Source organism: Orycteropus afer, unplaced genomic scaffold, assembly GCF_000298275.1.
Source record: "Orycteropus afer afer isolate SDZICR_OR568_19922 unplaced genomic scaffold, OryAfe1.0 scaffold00001, whole genome shotgun sequence".
Lineage (NCBI taxonomy): Eukaryota > Metazoa > Chordata > Mammalia > Tubulidentata > Orycteropodidae > Orycteropus > Orycteropus afer.
The window spans coordinates 9,579,123-9,598,630 of NW_006921588.1; the positions used below are offsets into that span (position 1 = coordinate 9,579,123).

General features: G+C 39.2%; 1 protein-coding gene across 1 annotated transcript in view; it reads right to left on the bottom strand.

Moving 5' to 3' along the window:
• Window positions 1–19,110, bottom strand: part of ITGAV (integrin subunit alpha V) — a 137,615-nt gene extending 118,505 nt beyond the window's left edge. Inside the window, exons 1-2 of the mRNA XM_007959852.2 lie at window positions 18,926–19,110; window positions 3,703–3,833 (exon numbers count right to left, since the gene is read on the bottom strand). Coding sequence (XP_007958043.1) covers window positions 3,703–3,833; window positions 18,926–19,110 — 316 coding nt within the window. The remainder of the gene's footprint in view (window positions 1–3,702; window positions 3,834–18,925) is intronic.
• Window positions 19,111–19,508: the final 398 nt, after the last annotated feature.

Consider the following 19,508-nt stretch of genomic DNA (forward strand, 5'->3'; position numbering starts at 1 on the left):
AGCAATAAATGCACACATCAAAAAAGAAGAAAGAGCCAAAATCAACACTTTAAACCAACACCTCCAACAATTAGAAAAAGAACAGCAAAAAAAGTGTACTGTCACCAAAAGAAAAGAAATAATAAAGATTTGAGCAGAAAGCAGTGAAACAGAAAACAGACAACAGAAAAAAATCAACAAGACTAGAAGTTGGTTTTTTGAAAAGACTAATCAAATTGACAAACCACTGGCAAATTTAACAAAGGAAAAGAGGGAGAGGATACAAATAACACGAGTAAGAAATGAAATGGGCAACATCACAACAGAACCAACTGAAATAAAAAGGATAATATCAGGACACTATGAAGAACTGTACTTCAAGAAATTTGAAAATCTGGAAGAAATGGACAGATTTCTAGAAACACACCACTTACCTAAACAAACACAGACTGATGTGGATCCATAACAAAAGAAGAAATTGAACAGGTAATAAAAAAATTACCAACAAAAATTTTATTAAAGCAAATTTCAGAATGGGCCAGCACTAAATTATCTTTTAGTGAACAAACACTTAATGGTGCTGAATACACAAATACATCAGAAGAGTTATCAAAACTGACCTATGGTTTAATTTTATTGGTACTCATGTTTTGTTAGAAGATACAGAAATGCCCTGTTCTCTAATATTCTGAATCACAGGTGTTTCCTCATTTTGGTAAAACAAGGTCTATTTGCTCATTCTTGGAGTTATCCAAATAGGTGTTGGTGGTGGTGGTGGGGAGTATGACAGAGTCAAATGGCAATGGTTTCAAATGAAAAAAAATAAGCAACCTGATTACCATTAAGAATTAGTTTAATGGTTGACAATAATTTTTTGGCAGTAATCATGATGTCAGTGGAAGAGTCCATCTCATGATTCCTGTTTTTATTATAATAATGTTTCATGCTTTTATTATAATTCCCTGTACCAATCTATGTCAGAACTACTAGGAAAAAATAATATGGAAAATAGATTCATTTTGTTCAGGCTTATCTTAAAGCGCTTATCAAAAACTGCAAATTAGAACTATTTGAAAAATTTTAAAAAACACTGTAGAGGAGGAATGTCACACTATTTCTTTGAGGATTCACTATGCTTTCACCAATACATATGCACATATTTATGTTGCTGTTCTTAGGTGCCAGTGACCCTATGCACAGCAAAAAAGAAACACTGCCTGGTCCTGGGCCATCCTCACAGTTGTGCTACGCTTGAGCCCACTGTTGCAGCCACTATGTCAATCTATCCCATTGAAGGTCTTCCTCTTTTTACCTTACCCTCATTTACTTTACCAAGCATGATGTCCTTCTCCAGAAACTGGCCCCTTCTGATAACATGTCCAGAGGACATGAGAACAACTCTCATCATCCTTGCTTCTAAGGAGCAATCTGGCTGTATTTCTTCCAAGACAGATTTATTATTTCTTCTGGTAGTCCACGGTATATTCAATATCCTTCACCACTACCATAATTCAAATGCACCCACTCTCCTTCAGTCTTCCTTAGTCACTGATCAGCTTTTGCATGCATATGAGGTGATTAAAAATACTATGGTCCTCATCTCAGCCTCAAAGCGACATCCCTGCAATATGTCATTTGATTTCTTGATTGCTGTGTCTATAGGCACTGATTATGCATCTAAGCAAAATGACATGCTTGACAACTTCAATCTTTTCTCTGTTTATCATGATGGTGCCTTTTGCTCCAGTTATGAGGATTTTTGTTTTCTTTATGTTGAGATGTAATCTATACTGAAGACTATAGTTTTTTAGTTTTTGATTTTCATTAGTAAGTGCTTCAAGTCTTCTTCACCTTCAGTGATCAAGGTTGAGTCACCTGCATATCAAAGGTTGTTAATGAGTCTTCCTCCATTCCTGATGCCAGCTTCTTCTTCACATAGCCTAGCTTATTGGATTATTTGCTCAGCCTACAGACTGAATAAGTATGGTAAAAGGATGCAATGCTGATGAGCACTTTTACTGATTTTCCACCATGCAGTATCCCCTTGCTTTGACTGAACAACTGCCTCCTGGTCTATGTACAAGTTCCTCATGATTAGAAGTGTTTGGAATTCCCATTCTTTGCAATGTTATCTATAATTTGTGATGATCCACACAGTTAAATGCCTTTGCACAGTCAATAAAACAGGTAAACATCTTTCTGGTATTCTCTACTTTCACCCAAGATCCATCTGACATCAGCAATGATATACCTCATTACACGTCCTCTTCTGAATCTGGCTTGCAATTCTGGCAGTTCCCTGACTGTACTGATGCAACTGTTTTTGAATTATCTCCAAAAAATCTACTTGAGTGTGATTATTAATGACATCATTAATAATTTTCACATTCTGTTAGAATGTGTACAAATATGGATCTCTTCTAGTTGGATGGCCAGGTAGCTGTCTTTCAAATTTGTCGGCAAAGATAAGTGAGCATTTTCAGTATTGCATTCATGTGTTGAAACATCTCAATTGGTAGTCAGTCAATTCCTGGAGTCTTGTTTTTCACCAGTGCCTTCAGTGCAACTTGGACTTCCTCAAGGCTTGAATTTTTTCACTTGCAGCTTGGGAAATGCTAAGTATGTTCTTCCCTTCTGCTTTTCTAACTCCAGGTCTTTACACTTTTCATTGTAAACTTTACTTTGTCTTCTCAAGCTACCCATTGAAATCTTCTGTTCAACTCTTACTTCATCATTTCTTCTATTCACTGTGGCTATTCTACATTCAGGGAGCTCTGGTAGCAGAGTGGCTAAGGCACTTGACTGCTAGCCAGAAGGCTGGCGGTTCAAACCCACCAGCCACTCCTCAGAAGGAAGATGGGGCAATCTATTTTCATAGTGATACTGCCTCGGAAACCCAAGGAGGGGTCGCTATGAGTCAGGTCCAACTTGACGGCACATAACAACAACAACAACAACATTCTACATTCAAGAGGAAGTTTCAGAGTCTCTTCTCACATTGTTTTGGTCTTCTCTGTCTTTTCTGCAGGTGTCCTTGATGTTATCCCACAATTTATGTAAATGTATAAGTATACACACACCAATATACAAATTGTATAGGATTATGTATATTTTATGATTACCAAGTATAAAACTTGTTTCTCATGTTCTTTATGATGTTTTTCTCCTTACTACCACAACCCAGACTGACAATAAAGTCGTGTCCCTGTAGATAAAATTCTAATCTTATCAGAACCATAACACATCACTTTCTCACTAAATTTTGGGTAAGATTTTTTAAAGTACTCAAATCTTCTTGAATACAAAAGAGTCTTAAACTGGTTTTGGTAGCACCACCCAAGCCTTGGCTATATTCATGATTAGAAGTTAATCATCTACAGTAGCCTGTGAGTCATTTGGCAGATGGTGACGCGACAAAAAGTTCTGCTGTGTCTATGAGCTTCCCCTTCTCAGAAGAAATGCAAAAACATCTTGATTCATTTTCCCAAAATTTCTACAGATCAACACTATCTGTTTAATGACAATGATATCTGAAGTAATGGAAACACGATGTATGCTTTTTATATAACACACCAATAGCAGGAAAATATCATATAACTCATTTGTCATATGTAACTTTGGGGATCTAAAGTGCTTATTTTATTAAACTATTATATTTAAACTAAAATTAAGAAAAATCAAGTGGTATAAATTAAGGCCAAGGCCTACTGCCTCAATATTTACCTGTTGCATCAAATTCAATTGGCTGGCATCGGCGGTTAGACGACCAGTCACATTTAAGGACCTGCCCTCCTTCCACAATTCCAGGCTGAGTAGTGTTTGCTTTGGGAGCTCCCACCAGAAGAAACATTCTACTAAAATACAAAAGAAGGAGACAATATTTTAAATGACAGAAGCTATAAACAGTATCTTACGATTTATGAAACAAACAAACAAACAAAAAAAACGAAACATACTGCCGTCGAGTTGTACCCGACTCATAGCGACCCTTCCTTGGGCTTCTGTGGTGGTATTACTATGAAGTAGCTTGCCCAACCCCCCTTTCGAGGAGTGACTGGTGAGTTTGAACTGCCAGCCTTCTGGTTAGCACTCAAATGCCTTAGGCACTATGCTACCAGAGCTCCTATCTTATGATTTATGAGGAAAAATTATGCTCCTGATATTATTCACAAATATTATCTTTTTAAAATCATTAACTGAGGACACTGTTTTCATTATTCACATAGTACTCTCTTACATACATTATTCAGTATGGTTCATTCACTCTAGTAACATAGTACATGATAACTTCATCATTTTACATCATTTAAAAATTTATGCTGGTCAAATAATATACTTTAAGTATGTGAAATTTGTTACATATCAATTATACCTCAATAAACTGTTAAGAAAGGTATTCTGGCTAGAGTCAGGGAAGTTTTATTTTGCTTTCATTTATTTATTTATTTATTTGTGTGTGTGTGTGTGTGTGTGAGTGAGAGTGAGAGAGAGAGAGAAAGATTTGCTATATGTAACAGAAAAAAATGGCAAGGACAAAAGTCTTCTTTTCCAAATAGCCAGGCCCCCTTCAGAAGATGTTATGAGAAAGGAAAAGGTAATAAAACATAGTTGAAGAGTCTCTGACTCATCACAATAAATTGATGTATGTCTCCTAAAACTGCCAAACACAGATGTAGATAAAGGAGAAAACAATGTAAAACAATGTAGGGTTCAGGGACCAATTTTCTTTAATGAAGGATGCACAACAAGAGAGGAAGAAATGAGGGAGATGATACAGGCAGAAAGATAGTAACTAATAAACAGGTAAGCAGAAGTTGAAGAGTAATATATGTTAAGAATAATTAATCTACAGTAAGAATTTTTTTTTATCCAGCTTGCATATTCTGTATTGGTCACAGCAAACAAAAAATGATGGCAATGAGATTATTTATTATCCATTTCTTATATACTGAGGGGAAAAAAAATAAATCACTATATTCTAAAGTATGGTCATTCCAGATATTATCATTTGCCATTCAGAAAACTTACCTTGTTTTAGAACTAACCTGTTGCTGTTGAATTAATTCCAGCTCATGGTGACCCTACAGGACAGAGCAGAACTTTCCCATTGAGTTTCCAAGGATGTAATCTATCTAGACAGAAGCAGACTGTAACATTTTTATCCCATTGAGCAGCTGGTGGGTTTGAACCACCAGCCCTTCAATTAGCAGCCAAGTATTTCAACCACTGCATCATTAAGGCTCCTGTTTTAGAACTACTATTTTAAAAATAGCAACTAATAAATTTATCTTAATAAGATTAATCTAATCAATTCCTGGTCAAAGACTACCATTTCAATTTCTTATCAGGGTGAAATAAACTAAGGAGAAAATAACCAGAGATCCTTTTTTTTTTTTTCTTTTTTTAAATTATAAAGAGATCTTTTCTCACTATGGTGGTGTAGTAGTTAAGGCATTTGCCTGGTAAACCAAAAGGTCAGTGGTTTGAATGCATTAGCTGCTTCATGGAGGAAAGATGAGGCAGTCTGGTTCCATAAAGATTTACAGCCTTGGAAAACCAATGGAGGTCACTATGAGTCAATCGATTTGATGGCAGTGAGTTTGGTTTATTTATTGAAAGGAGCTCTGGTGGCAAAGTAGTTAAGGCATTTGGCTGCTAACCAAATGGAGGTTTGAACCCACTAGTGTTTCCATAAAGATCTGCAGCCTTAAAAACCTTTAGGGTAGTTCTACTGTGTCCCACAGGGTTGCTGTTAGTCAGAATCAACTTGATGGCAGTGGGTTTGGTTGTTATTCACTCAAAAGCCGATATTATGGATTGAGTGCCTCCTCTACATAAAGCACAGTCCAGGCACTACAGATACCAGCATGAGTAAGACAATCTTGGTTTCTGCTCTCAGTGGGGTTTCCATTCTGCTGGTAGAAACCAAAAAAAAACAAATTCACTGCCCTTGAGTTCCAACTCATAGTGAGCCCTCCTCGGGTTTCCAAGATGGTATCTCTACAGAGGAAGATTGTTCAATCTTCCTTCCGAATAGTGGCTGGTGGGTTTGAACCACCAGCCTCTGGTTAGCAGTCAAATGCCTTAGGCACCATGCCACCAGAGCTCTGTTGGTAGAGAAGGGGAAAAAAAATGCACTCACTGTTACCAGCGCTGTGAAGGAAAACAAAGAAGGGTTGAGAAAGATTATTTGGGGATGGGAAGGGAAGATTTTCAGATAGAGGAAATGGAATGGAGAGGGGAGGCAAGACCCTTCTTTAGCTAAAAGGAAGTCTCCCTACGGAAGTTATCTTTAAGGAAAAGAGAGACCTCCTTTAGATAAAGGAATCAGGGAAGTTATCTCAAAGGAGCTCACCAAGAGATGAAAACAGGATTAGAAGGAATATACCGTGGACACCAGAAGAACTCTGGAAGGAGTACAGCTAGAATGCTCCTCAGGAGGATGGTGAGATGTCATCTCAAGTATTTCGGTCAAGTTACCAGGAAGGACCAATCCCTGAAGGACAGCATGCTTGGTAAAATAGAGGGTCAGCAAAAAAAGGAAGACCCTCATTGAGATGATCCAGGGGCTACAACAGCTCAAACATAGCAACAACTGTGAGGATGGTGCAGGACAAGGCAGTGTTTTGTTCTGTTGTACAGAGGATCATTATGCATCAGAACTGACTTGCCAGCACCTCATAACAATAGCCAATGGGAGGTCATGGAAGGTGCAATACAGAGATGGTATGGGAGCACTTTGGACAGAGATAGAAAGGGGTAGGAAGGAGTCTCCTGCAGGAGCTACAAGAAAAGACATGTGGCGAGAGCAGGAGAGCAAGCTAGATTGGCATAAGATAAAGCTGGGAAGCTTAACAAGAGGCAAATCAAGGGGAGCCTTTCAGGACATGGTAAGATTTTTGGATTTTATCCTAAGGGCAATGTGAAACTTTAGGGTTTTGTTTTGTTTTGTTTTGTTTTGGTTGTCATTGTTTTTTAAGCAGAAGGATGGCAATCTAATGAAAACTAAATTTGCTACCTTAGGGGAAAGTACTAGAAGAGGGCAAAAAATGGAACAAGAAAAGAGCAGGATACTGTTACAGCAGCTCAGGAAGAAAGCCATGGAGACCTACAAGAAAGGTGGGTACAAAAGATGGGCAGGAAGATATTAGAAACAGTTGGAGTAGAATGAACAAAAGTTGGTGGCTCGAATATGGGAGAAAGGGAAGATTAAAGAATATCACCTATGTTTCTTGAACAAATACACGATAATATCATTTCGTGAGCTAGAAAAGCCTAGAGGGTGGGGGAGCTGAAGGCAGATTAGGGATTGAGGAGAAAGCCAAGAATTCAGTTCTCAATTTACTAGTTTGAGATGTCTGCAGTGTTTATGAGACACCCAATTGGAGCCTTGTGGCACAGTGATTAAGTCCTCAGCTGCTAACTAAAAGGTTGCCAGCTCAAACCCTCCAGCAGCTCCATGAGAGAAAGATGTAACAGTCTGCTTCCATAAACATTTTCTACCTTGGCAGTGGGTTTGACTTTGGTTTAAGTATTAGACATAAGGTATTGACAATATGAGAACAAGGAATGGTGAACTTACCTAGGAAAGGGCTACAGAGAGAAAAAAAGACCCAAAGAGTGAGCTTTGAAGAGTAAAAACTTTCAGGGTCAGGTAGAAGATATAAGGAGCACTGGTGGTGCAATGGTTAAGTGTTGGGCTGGTAACCTAAAGGTTGGTTTCAATCCACTAAGAGCTCCATTAAAGGAAAGACCTAGCAATCTGCATCTATAAAGATTAGAGCCAGGAAACCCTAAGGGGCAGTTCTACTCTGTCCTATAAAGTTGCTATGCTTTGGAATCAACTGGTAAAACAGTAACAATGAAGAGAATACAGTAAAAGAGACTGAGAAGATATTAACTGAAATACAGGAGAAAAAACAGGACACAAATAGCCTCAATAAATGTTATCACCATTATTATTTCGTTACCATCATTAAACACTAAATCAATTTTTCTAGCAAAAACAATGATTAAAAGTGCTTTTCATCTTCATGTGAAATTACGGACAAACCAACATCTTTAATATAGAATGTACTCATTTGAACTTTTATTTACCAATTTTAATTTCATTAATTGTGAATACCAAAAAAAAGATCTGCCAATTCTCACTTAGACTTTTCAAAAGCTAGCCACAATGAATTGTTGGATTATAGGAATCCTGCTTTCTGACACTTAAAACCCACAACTTCAAAATAAAGACAAAATTTTCAACCAAACCACACCCTGTTTAATAAAGCTTTATGCAGTCATATTTGGCATCAGTAAAACACCAATGCTAGTGTTCTGGCATCATAGTAACAAGACTTTGGGTTAGAAATCAATTTAGTTTTCATTCAGCAGGGAAGTTTCATATGGTGAGGAAAAAGACTGTAAGTAAGGGAATTCCCATATTCCTTGAGTAAGAGAGAACAGCTCTTTCTTATCAAACTCCTACCTAGCCCTAGTCCTTCTTCCAGAGCAGATCTGGTTCACACAACAAAGTAATTTACAAAGAAACTTCTTATTTCAAGAAGTCAAAAATGTGACCACATAAAAATTATAAAACTACTCCTCTTCATCTGATGGTAAATAATCTGAGTTAAATAATTTTTTAGGTGTTTGATGGGGCGACATTACCTACAAGGGTAATAATGTATTATCGCTTAAATTCTAAAGCTCTTGGCTTGTGGAATGCTGAGTCTACAAAGGGAGAACCCTAACTCCATTTTGAGTCTTGACATAAGTTCAGATGCCATTTGAGTTCTTTCTGACCATTTAACCAGCAATGGTGGTTATGCACAGACAAGTCTGAGACAATCTAGGGAGGGACAGTTTGTCCTCAAGAAGAGTGTGGCTGAAACTAGATTATGATCACACAAAGATGTAGGGAACTTGCCTGGGTGTATCCTTATCTAATCTAATCTAATTGTCCTACAGTCACTTTGTGACTATGACTGTGGGCCACACAGTCATGACTTATACCCTGACCTCCATATAGCCAGGTGGTCAAGCCCCAGAACCCAATTCTGTAACCCTTTCTAATCTTCAATTATGTTCATATCCCAATCATGGTCCTTTCTCCACTTCTGTAGTCCCACCTGTGGCAGTGATGAGTTCACCTACCACCAATCATGCTTTTGTTGATGATTTCTTTTGTACTCTATCAAATACAATGAACATCATGACTATGACTAAGCAGACTCCATTCAGCTTTCTGTATTGTGTACATGCTGATGGTTTCCCTTATCTTGGATGACTACCTTTATTTTGTCTTCATCCTGTCTATAAAAAAAAACCTAAACTCACTGCCCTGGAGTTGATCCCGACTCATAGCAACCCCTCCTTGGGTTTCTGAGGAGGTATGTCTACAGAAGTAGATTACCAGTCTTTCTTCCCAGGAGTGGCTGGTGAATTTGAACAACCAGCCTTCTGGTTAGCAGTCAAACAAATGCCTTAGGCAGTAGGCCACCAGAGCTCCTGTCTAAAGATTAATAAAAGGGTCTTTACAGAACAAGTTTGACTCTGGGGTGTTTTTTCCCTAACACAATACAAGCAAAAGTACGTATTCTGTTGTGGAAAATGGCCAAGATTCCAGAAGATCAGGACAGGAGAGTTGGTTCTCAGAATTTACTGAGAAACTAATAAGCAAAGCTTATTTCTGAGCTATCATCACAAAGCACTTTATAGAAACTTTAAAAAAAAATTGCAAAGCTGTCCTTTTCACTTTATAATAAACTAGTTCCTTGAATTCATGTTTGTGCCTGCCATATAATTAAGTACCCAAGAAAAGTTTGCTGAATTGGAGGTTGAGCTGCACATAAATTCCAGTTACAGGTCTCAAATAATCTTAAAATAGCCACATTAGTCTTTTCCATTATCCCCCAATCCCTCTAGAATACAGAAATCATATTCCATTAAACATCTAATTAAGCATTTAAATTATCCTTAAAATAATGTTTTTCACATAACACATCTCAGCCACATAGTTTCTCTAATGCACTACTTAATTTTGGGTTTCAGATCTTTTCTTTACTTGGCACCATAAGACAGGGGCGGCTGGGAAGTTATTAGGGGAAACAGCCTTCCGCAAAGACAGAGAAGAAAGGGCACAGTAGGAGAGCTCTCCTGATGAAAACTGCACTCTATTGGCAGCACATAGCTGAGCTCCTTGCATGAGACCAGGGACAAGGCTGCTGCTTTTCATCTCACCATTTGCACATTATAGGCATGAAATAATGGTAATTAGATGTACTAATATAGATGTTCACAAAGTTTTCCTGCACTACCTTCATGTACAAACCACTAAAATGCCACAGAAACGGTAGAGTTATACAAAGGGAATGTGTGAGCACTATCAATTTCTAAACGCTAGGTTACCCAAACCAAAACCCATTGCCATCAAGTTGATTCCAACTCACAGAGAACCTGTAACACAGAGTGAACTGCCCTGTATGGTTTCCAAGACTGTAAATCTTTAGTAAGCAGATCTTTAGTAAGCACAGAGTGCCTGGTAGGTTTGAACCACTAACCATTTGATTAGAAGTCAGATGATTTAAACACTATGCTAACAGAGGTGGGGGGGGGGGCACTAGGCATAGAATTCTTCATCCAAAATGGCAAAGTGATGCTTACGTTACTTTTCAGAGTAATATAAAAAGTTTTGAAAAGAGAAAACAGGAAAGCTGGACAAAGTCAATTGCCTTAGACAAATATTAAAGGTTTGGGATTGTATAGAGAAAAAATTAAGTATTTGTGTAAAATAAAGGGCAAAGGATGTAAAAAATGCTATATGAGAAAATTTAGGAATATAAAAGCACCACCTACTACAAAAAAAAAAAAGGCCTACCAAAGAAAACATTTTGCAAAAAATTAAAAATTGTCACTGGAAGCTCATCTAAGAATGTCTCAGCAAATAACAACAACAACAACATTGAATGTCTACAACTTATTAGGGTAAGAGAAGAGATTGAGACCAGAAATAAAATGTTTGCAATGTAGGCAACACTGTCTAATAATGGAAACCGGTTGGGAATAGAAGATGCCATTCAGTTATAAACACTGTAAATCAATTAAGAAAGTCATCTTAAATCTCTGAGCCTCTATTCCCTCTTCTACTGAATGTATTAATGCCATTGTAACCACTTATTTATTTTATTTATTTATTTTTTTCCTGAAGATGGATGGCAAATTAAAAGCAATTTAGAAAATATGAAAGCAACATAAAAATACCAAAACCAAAACCACAGTCATCAAGTCAATTCCAAAATATACAAGATGATGGTGCTGGAACTAAAAGCACCAACAATTACCACAATTAATAAAATATACTGATGAACTAGAAAAGTTAAAATAAGTTTAAAAAAGATTTCCTTTCCTCAGTTTATAGTAAGGGCCATTACTGGTCATCAGTGGTTCAAACCACTAGCAGCTCTGCACGAGACAAGACCTGGCTATGTGCTCTGCTGCAGGGAAGATTAGAGCTTGGAGACCCTATTGGGACATTCCGTCATACAGGGTCACTATGAGTTCAGATTAATTCATGGCACACAACAACAACAATAGATAAAGCCAAATGCAAATCACAAGGAAACGACAAAGGGTGAGTAGGAAATAGTTGGCTTGCAACATTTCCTGACAACAGTGGAGTTAGGAGACTACACACAGGATTAGGTGAGGCGCACAAGAAATTTCACTGATTATCAGTGAAAATCTTGAAGCAGAACAATTTTGTTTCACCTGCCTGTTATCTTTCTCCTGACAGATTTCATCTCCCTCCAAAAAATTTGTCCAAGACTATTATCAGGATCCTCATCCTCATCATTCTTTTAAAATAACTCCAAAATTCAGGTTGACATCCAAGATCAGGTTATTAATGCCACACCAAGAAGAAAACACAAAGAGAAGGAGGAGAAGAAGGGAGAGAAAAGGGAAAGAGAAAGGAAGTGTGGGTGGAAGGGGGAGGAAGAAGAAGGAGACAGAATAAGTAGAGAGACAGGTAGGAAGAGGTGGAGGGAGGAAAGGGGAAGAGGCAGAGAAAGGCAAGAGGATAAGAGAAACCAAGTGGGAGGATGTCCTTCAGATGCACTTCCTCTCCAAAGTGCATTTGTAATTTAAGGGCAGTTGCTTCACTCAATGTGACCTTGACTACCAACAAGGGGCAATTTGCCAAACAATGACAAGTGCATTTTTCAAACCCTCCAAATGAACTAAGTTATTTAGCTGCTTTCAGCACTGGCATTTCCAAGACAAAGCATGTTTAATATAATTAGCTGAGTCTGGGTTGGCCCATAAACCTTAACCAGAAAGGAACATCTGAAAAATTATTATGGACATATATAAAAAGAAATGTGTATAAAATAGCACTGATTATTATTTCAGAGCTAGAATTCCAGTGTCAGATTTACTTTTCATTTCAAAAAGATGCTCCAGGGTCAACAATTATGATATAAAACAGAAGCAGCAACTATAAATTCTGTATGTTTTTCCTTCTTTTTAGTAATGAATATCCTATAAACCTTTGGCCTTAATCAGAAGTGATCAACATGGGATACGTAAATGTCAACAAATGTACTTCCTAAATAATAAGATTATAATTTGTGTGTATATGTGTACATATATAGTTATAACAAGAAAAAAAAAAAAACAGAACAGCCAGACCACATTTAAATTCATAAAAATGAGCAAGTGGGTATCATTTGATAAAGGATTTTGAAGATGGATACAATGGTGGAAGGGAAATGGGACATGAGAGTAAAAAGGGACATATGAATTGGGACAGCCTGGAAAGGACTTTAATCTGGGTTAAGCAGTTTAGACTTTCTGGCCATAAAAGGATTATTAAGGGAATTTTAGCAATAGAATACCAGGATTAAAGAGATGTTTCAGAAACATAAAACTAGTAAAAAAATATATACAAAATGTTTTGCAGGTCAAAGAGCCAAATGATGGCTATAGGGATGAGGATCTGAGTATCACAGATGACACTTGTGATAATTGTGAAATAAGGGGATAGTACTCTATGGCAGTGAGTTTGGTTTTTGTGGGGTTTTTTTTAAGGTGGCATAGTATAGTGCCCATTGCATTTGACTGCTAACCAGAAGGCTGGCAGTTCAAATCCACCAGCCACTCCTCAGAAGGAAGACTGGGCAACCTACTTCTGTAGAGATACCGCCTCAGAAACCCGAGGTTGCTATAAGTCAGAACTGACTCAACCGCAGTGCTTTTGGGTTTTTGGTTGGTTTTTTTTTTTTTTTTCGGTTTTTAATAGAAGTGGAGAGGATCCCTGGTAGCACAGGGGTTAAAGGCTTAGCTGAGAACTGAAAAGTTGGTGATTCCAACCCACTAATCACACTGCAAGAGAAAAATGAAGCAATTTGCTTCCATAAAGATTTACAGCCTTGGAAACCCTACCTATGGGGCAGTTATACTCTGCCCTACAGGGTCACTATAAGTCAGAATCAACTCACCGGCAATGAGTTTGGTTTGTTTTGTTTTGTTTTCCAGTGACAAAAGTGGAGGTGCCCTTGTGGTGCAGTGGTTAAGCACTTCACTGCTAATCAAAGGTTAGCAGTTCAAACCCATCAGCTACTCATCTCCAGAGGAAAAAAGACCTGGCAATCTCCTCTAAAGATTACAGCCTAGGAAAACCTATGGGGCAGTTCTACTCTCTCCTATAGGGTGACTAGGAGTCAGAATAGACTAAACGGCCCACAACAACAACAATAATAGAAGTGGAGGTGGACATTGGTGGTTCAGTGGTAGAATTCTCACCTTCTACAAGGGAGACCCAGCTTTGATTCTCAGCCAATGTACCCCAGGTGCAGCCACCATCCATCTGTCAGTGGAGGCCTGTATGTTGCCATGATTCTGATCTAGGCTCAGATGGAATAGGAAGAAAGGCCTAGAAACTAGTTTCCAACAATCAGCCAATGAAAACCCTAGGGATCATGGTGCAGGGAAACTACTGGAAATGGAACAAGCAGGACACAATTAAAGAGAATGCTGACACATTGTGAAAAATGTTACTAATGTCACTGAACAATCCCTACAGAAATTGTCAGATGGGAACCTAACTTACTGTGTACATTTTCACTGAAAAAAATGTTTAAAAAAAAAACCACTATGGATCACAATTGTTTCTGAAACTGATCACGAGGATGGCCCAGGACTGGGCCTTGCTTTGATCCTTTGTGCATGGGGTCACCACCTTTGTGCATGTGGTTGTCATGAGTCACAGGCCAAATGATCAACATCAGCAGAACTGGGGAGTCCCTGGTGGTACAAACAGTTAATGGGCGTGGCTGCTAACCAAAAGTTAGGAGGCTTAAGTCCACCTTGAGGTGCCTTGGAATAAAGAACTGGCAATCAACTTTCCAAAAATGACCTACTGAAAATCCTATGGAGCCCAGTTCTACTCTGACGCACCATGGGTTCACCATGAGTTCAGGAGTCAAATCAACGACAAAGGGTAAAGAGAAGGAGAAAGCAGAGATGGATGCAAGAAACATTAAGGAAGAATTTCGAGGACTTTCTGGCTGATGACTAATCAGTGACTGCTACTGAGGGGAGTGTAGGAGGAGAGACTAAGAAAAATAGAAAATAAGAAGGAGGAATACAAAATTGTTTCCAGGGTAACAGAGAAAATGATGGCACCATTAATAGAGCAGGGAGGTACCACTCATAACTCTTGGGAAAAAATGAGCTCATTTTTGGTCAAACTGAATTAAAAGGGGATAGTTGAGGAATAATGGCCCATAGGTTGTTGGATACCAAATCAGAGCTCATCCTTGAGATGGGAGATGCAGCTAGGGCAGAAGTTTTATTTAAAAAGCTCAAAATATGATTTTAATGTTAAGTCAGGGCTGAGAATCAAGAATATTCTGCAAGCCCTTCTGCTACTAGGGCACAATCACCCACACCCATTGGATCATGGGAACATGCAAACTAGAGTAACTCCATGGTAGAGAGACCACCATCGAGTGGATCCCGACTCACAGCAACCCCTCCTTGGGTTTCCGAGGTGCTATCTAGCAATCAGATGCCTTAGGCACTACTCCACCAGAGCTCCCCCCCCCTTAGTGTTTAGTGTGGGGGGGGAGAACAGCAAGAATTCTAATCCACTGAACACAAACTGTTCTCCCCCTCCTTGTCAGTGTTATTCATTGCAGACAGCACTATGAAACATAATGTGGGTGTGTGTATATAAAATGAAACTGTATCAGGTAACTATATTTCAAAGAATAAAGAAGGAAACTGTCCAATTATTTTCTTTAAAAATGCAAAATTAGAATATAAAAACAAAATTAATTTTGAATGTTACAACTCGTCTTTTGAGCCTCCACTTGCCCCTCATAGCCAACAACCTGCCCAAACAACTACTAAAAACTGCAATCTCTTCTGTGCCACTATTTCCTCATCTGTAAAAGGAAGGATTTTATCTGTTTCCCGATTTCCTCTAGTGGTTTTTGCTGTAGAATGAATGAGATATCATAAGTGGCCAAAAATAAAACCAAATTCTGCCGTAAAGTCGGTCCCAACTCATGGTGACCTCTTGGGTTTCCAAGGTAGTATTTCTATGGAAATAGATTGTCCAATTTTCCTTCCAAGGAGTAGCTGGTGGGTTTGAACTGTCAGCCTTCTGGTTAGCAGTCAAACACCTTAGGCACTACACCACCAGAGTTCCCTCATAAGTGGCAGTGCTTTGTAAATTATGCAATAGATTTACCAGTGTAAAGTATTATTACTGTAATTAAATTTAGGGTATAATTTTTAATTTTGCCAATTATTCCCCACAAGAAAAGCATGACTATAATTCTAGGTCTCCATTTGATCTTTATATTTTAAGAAAGTTTGGAAATTTAGCCACTATAAAATAATGCTTACAAGAAAAAATCCTATGAAATGCTTTTTAAAATTTTTCTTTTTTGTTGTAATCACTATTTCTGTGAATTTAATTTCAAACCTTTGTCTCATTTCTGCAGAAATTGTTGGAGGGATACCTTAACACTTTTACTTAGTACTTGATTTTTCCATCATTTTCATAAAAGCTGATCCCATTAGTCCACCATATGGACATAATTCAGTAATACTACTCTATAACAAGGAAAACAAGACATAAAATGATTATATCACATTCCCAAGGTATTTAGATATGTACAGAAACCAGAAGCAGTGGCAGATGTACACTTCCTAAGTATTGCTTCCTCAGTAATCTAGACATCTTTCCCTCAGAAGAAAGGAGTTCCTTCACTAGCAAAAACACGTTTTTACTATATGGATGTTTTTCAGATAGCTACTACCCAGTTGACAATATTATAAATGACATTCCTATGTATCTTTGGATTTGAATGCTTGCTAAATATAAGAATATCTTTTCACAAAATTAAATGTCAGTTTACATTAATCTTTGTTACATTTCAAAAGCTCTGTGAGCAGAAACTTTTGTTTTTAAATATTGAGTTGAAAAAAACTCAATTCATATTATTCTTTTTCCCAGTTAGGCTACCCTTACTTAGAGTTAGTTCCATCAGTAACAAATTTACCTGATGAATTTCAAAATATTACATGAAAGCAAACTCAGTTCAATTTTACCTTACTATTGAAGGCCCATAGGAGCTCTGGTAGCATAGTGCCTAAGGCACTTGACTGCTCACCAGAAGGCTGGTGGTTCATACCCACCAGCCACTCCTCGGAAGGAAGGTTGGGCAATCCTACTTCCGTAGTGATACTGCCTCGGAAACCCAAGGAGGGGGTCGCTATGAGTCGGGTCGACTCGACGGCAAACAACAACAACAACAACATTGAAGGCCCATATGTGAGGTCATAAAAACATCTGAAGTCATAGTATATTCACAGACTATAACGCTAGTCAAAGATTATCCACTGTGCCATGCAAATAATAATAATAAAAATATCTCATGCCAACAGTTCAATATTATTGCATTTTCCATGAGAATTAAAGTTTATCAGCTTTACACTTAGCTCAGAAGGTTACACAGAATAGTAACATTTGCAAAACACCCCATCAACTTTGAAGAAGTATTTAAGTGTTAACTCTTGCTAATTTAAATACTTTAATTAATTTAACTGTAGATGTAAAATTGATGTAAATTAAATCTCTAAGAGCACTGTTGGGAACAACTAAAATCCTCTGTACCACAAAGACCTAAACTTAAAAATATTTTATTTTTCTCCTATACCAGTTAGCCTTACAAGTGGGCTTTTTCTGCTTCACGCACTCGACACCGGTCCTTTTCCTTCGCTCTCCCTAAACAAACCCTCCCCCACTCTTTACTCTGTCTCACTGTTTCACAAATAAAAAATTCACAAATAAAAAAAAAGAACAAGGGTTATTAAGATGATTAAATCAAAGAAGAAGATGGTAAAGTTTGCCTAAAGTTAATGATTATCTTTTTGGAGAATTTGTTCTCTGGTCACATAGAAACAACTGAAGCCGGAAACAGCAAACAAAATTAAGTTTGCTACATAAAACAAAAACAAAAAGCTCTGGTAGCATAGTGCCTAAGGCACTTGACTGCTCGCCAGAAGGCTGGCGGTTCAAAACCACCAGCCACTCCTCGGAAGGAAGGTTGGGCAATCCTACTTCCGTAGTGATACTGCCTCGGAAACCCAAGAAGGGGTCGCTATGAGTCGGGGCCTTACGGCAAACAACAACAACACATAAAACAATGTTTAATTTCCATTAACTGCATCCAATCTACTACTGCTGCAAACGCTGTCAACCAAAATGAATGATATTCAACAACTCTGAAAAACGCTTAGAAGACAAAATTCTGCTGAGTTGCTCTATTAGCCATGGAAAATTACTTAACCACCCTGGAATAAGGCATATATGTATTGGAAAAATGGGCCTACCCCAGTACTGAACATCAAAATTACTTAAAAATTTAAAGAAAAAATTGTTGCAATTTCCAAGAGCTGAGCAAGAACCTTAAGAACAGTTTTCTTTTCTTGAAACAAGATTTAAACATCAGCAAACATACATCAAGAAGATGCATGTACTTAGATACTCATTAAATCAGTCTTTCTAAAGCTAATATGGAGGTGGAAAGGTGAGACTGACCAACGTTCAGTACAACTAAGTTAACTACAACTTTTAATCTAATAATGACAAAAAAAAAAAAAAAAAAAACCTCTGCTAAAATCCTGACGGTCCTCGCAACACGGAAAGCTGACAATTTCAAAACATAACTGAATTCTTAAGTGCTGCAGTGACTTGCAGTGAGTGAAAACTCAGCACTCTTGTTCTTTCTGAACAATGACCTAAATAGTGAATCAGTATAAAAGGAACAGATGACACGTTCAATTTGTCTATTCAACTTCAAATGAGCAAAGATCTGACAGTTCCAGAGATAAGACACAACGTATTTCAATACGATAAAATGGTCATTTTAACCATCTGAATGTCTGGAAAAGAGGTTAAGTGTGGAGAAACAGAGTGAGACAGAGTAAAGAGTGGGGGAGGGTTTGTTTAGGGAGAGCGAAGGAAAAGGACCGGTGTCGAGTGCATGAAGAAGAAAAAGCCCACTTGTAAGGCTAACTGGTAGAGGAGAAAAAGAAGTCAGGAGACGAAACTGACCAAGTCCCTGACACCAGCAGAAGCTGCGGGGAACCGGGCAGGACCCCCCTTTGTTGATTTACTGCGTGTCTCGAACTTTGAATGTTAAGTACAGGTTTGTTTCAAGGCTCTTCCTCCACCCTCAACCACCTTAAATAGGGGAAAAGTGGGGAACGGAGGAGAGGGTGCCGAGGGAGTTCATCTTCCCACATTTCATCCACCAGGGACACAAGCGCCGGGATCCACCCACCCCACCCCCCACTCGCCCTGGCGATCTCTCCGGAGAAGCTCCGGGTGGGTGCGCGCGCGGTGGGACAGGCTACTCCCCTTCGAAATGCGGCTACTTACGAAGCCGCGCTGGGCACGAAGAAATCCACCGCGAAGCCGAAGTAACTTCCCTCGGGGCCAGAGTACACCACAGGGCTGTCCACGTCTAGGTTGAAGGCGCCGCAAAGAGGCAGTAAAAGTGCGAAGAAAAGGGGCAGGAGATCGCGAGGGCTGCGGCGCAGCCGCCTCCAGAGCTGAGAAGCCATCGCCGAAATGCGCGCGGGGCGGCGAGCCCGGAGCCGCGGCCACCCCTCCCGCGCACGGTGACCGCGGCCCGCCTCCTGTGCGCACCGAAACTTGCCCGCCGCTGGCGTCCCAACGAGGTAGACACCACGCCGCGAGAGGCAGGAGGCTGAGCTTCTGGGAGGTCGCCTGGAAAGTGGGGCGCCGTGCGCGCGGGGCGGCGGCGGCGGCCCTCGCTCGCCTCCCTCCCGCTCAGCCGGTCAGCGCTGCGCCTCGGGCTGGGGACTGCCGGAGTGAGCGCCGCACATCCCGGGCCGAAGGCTGCGGCGGTCAGGGGGAGGAGGCAGCAGAGGAGGAGGAGCGGGCCGGGGAAGCTGAGCTGACTAGCGAAGGAGGAAGTGGAGGAGGAGAATTGGCCTGC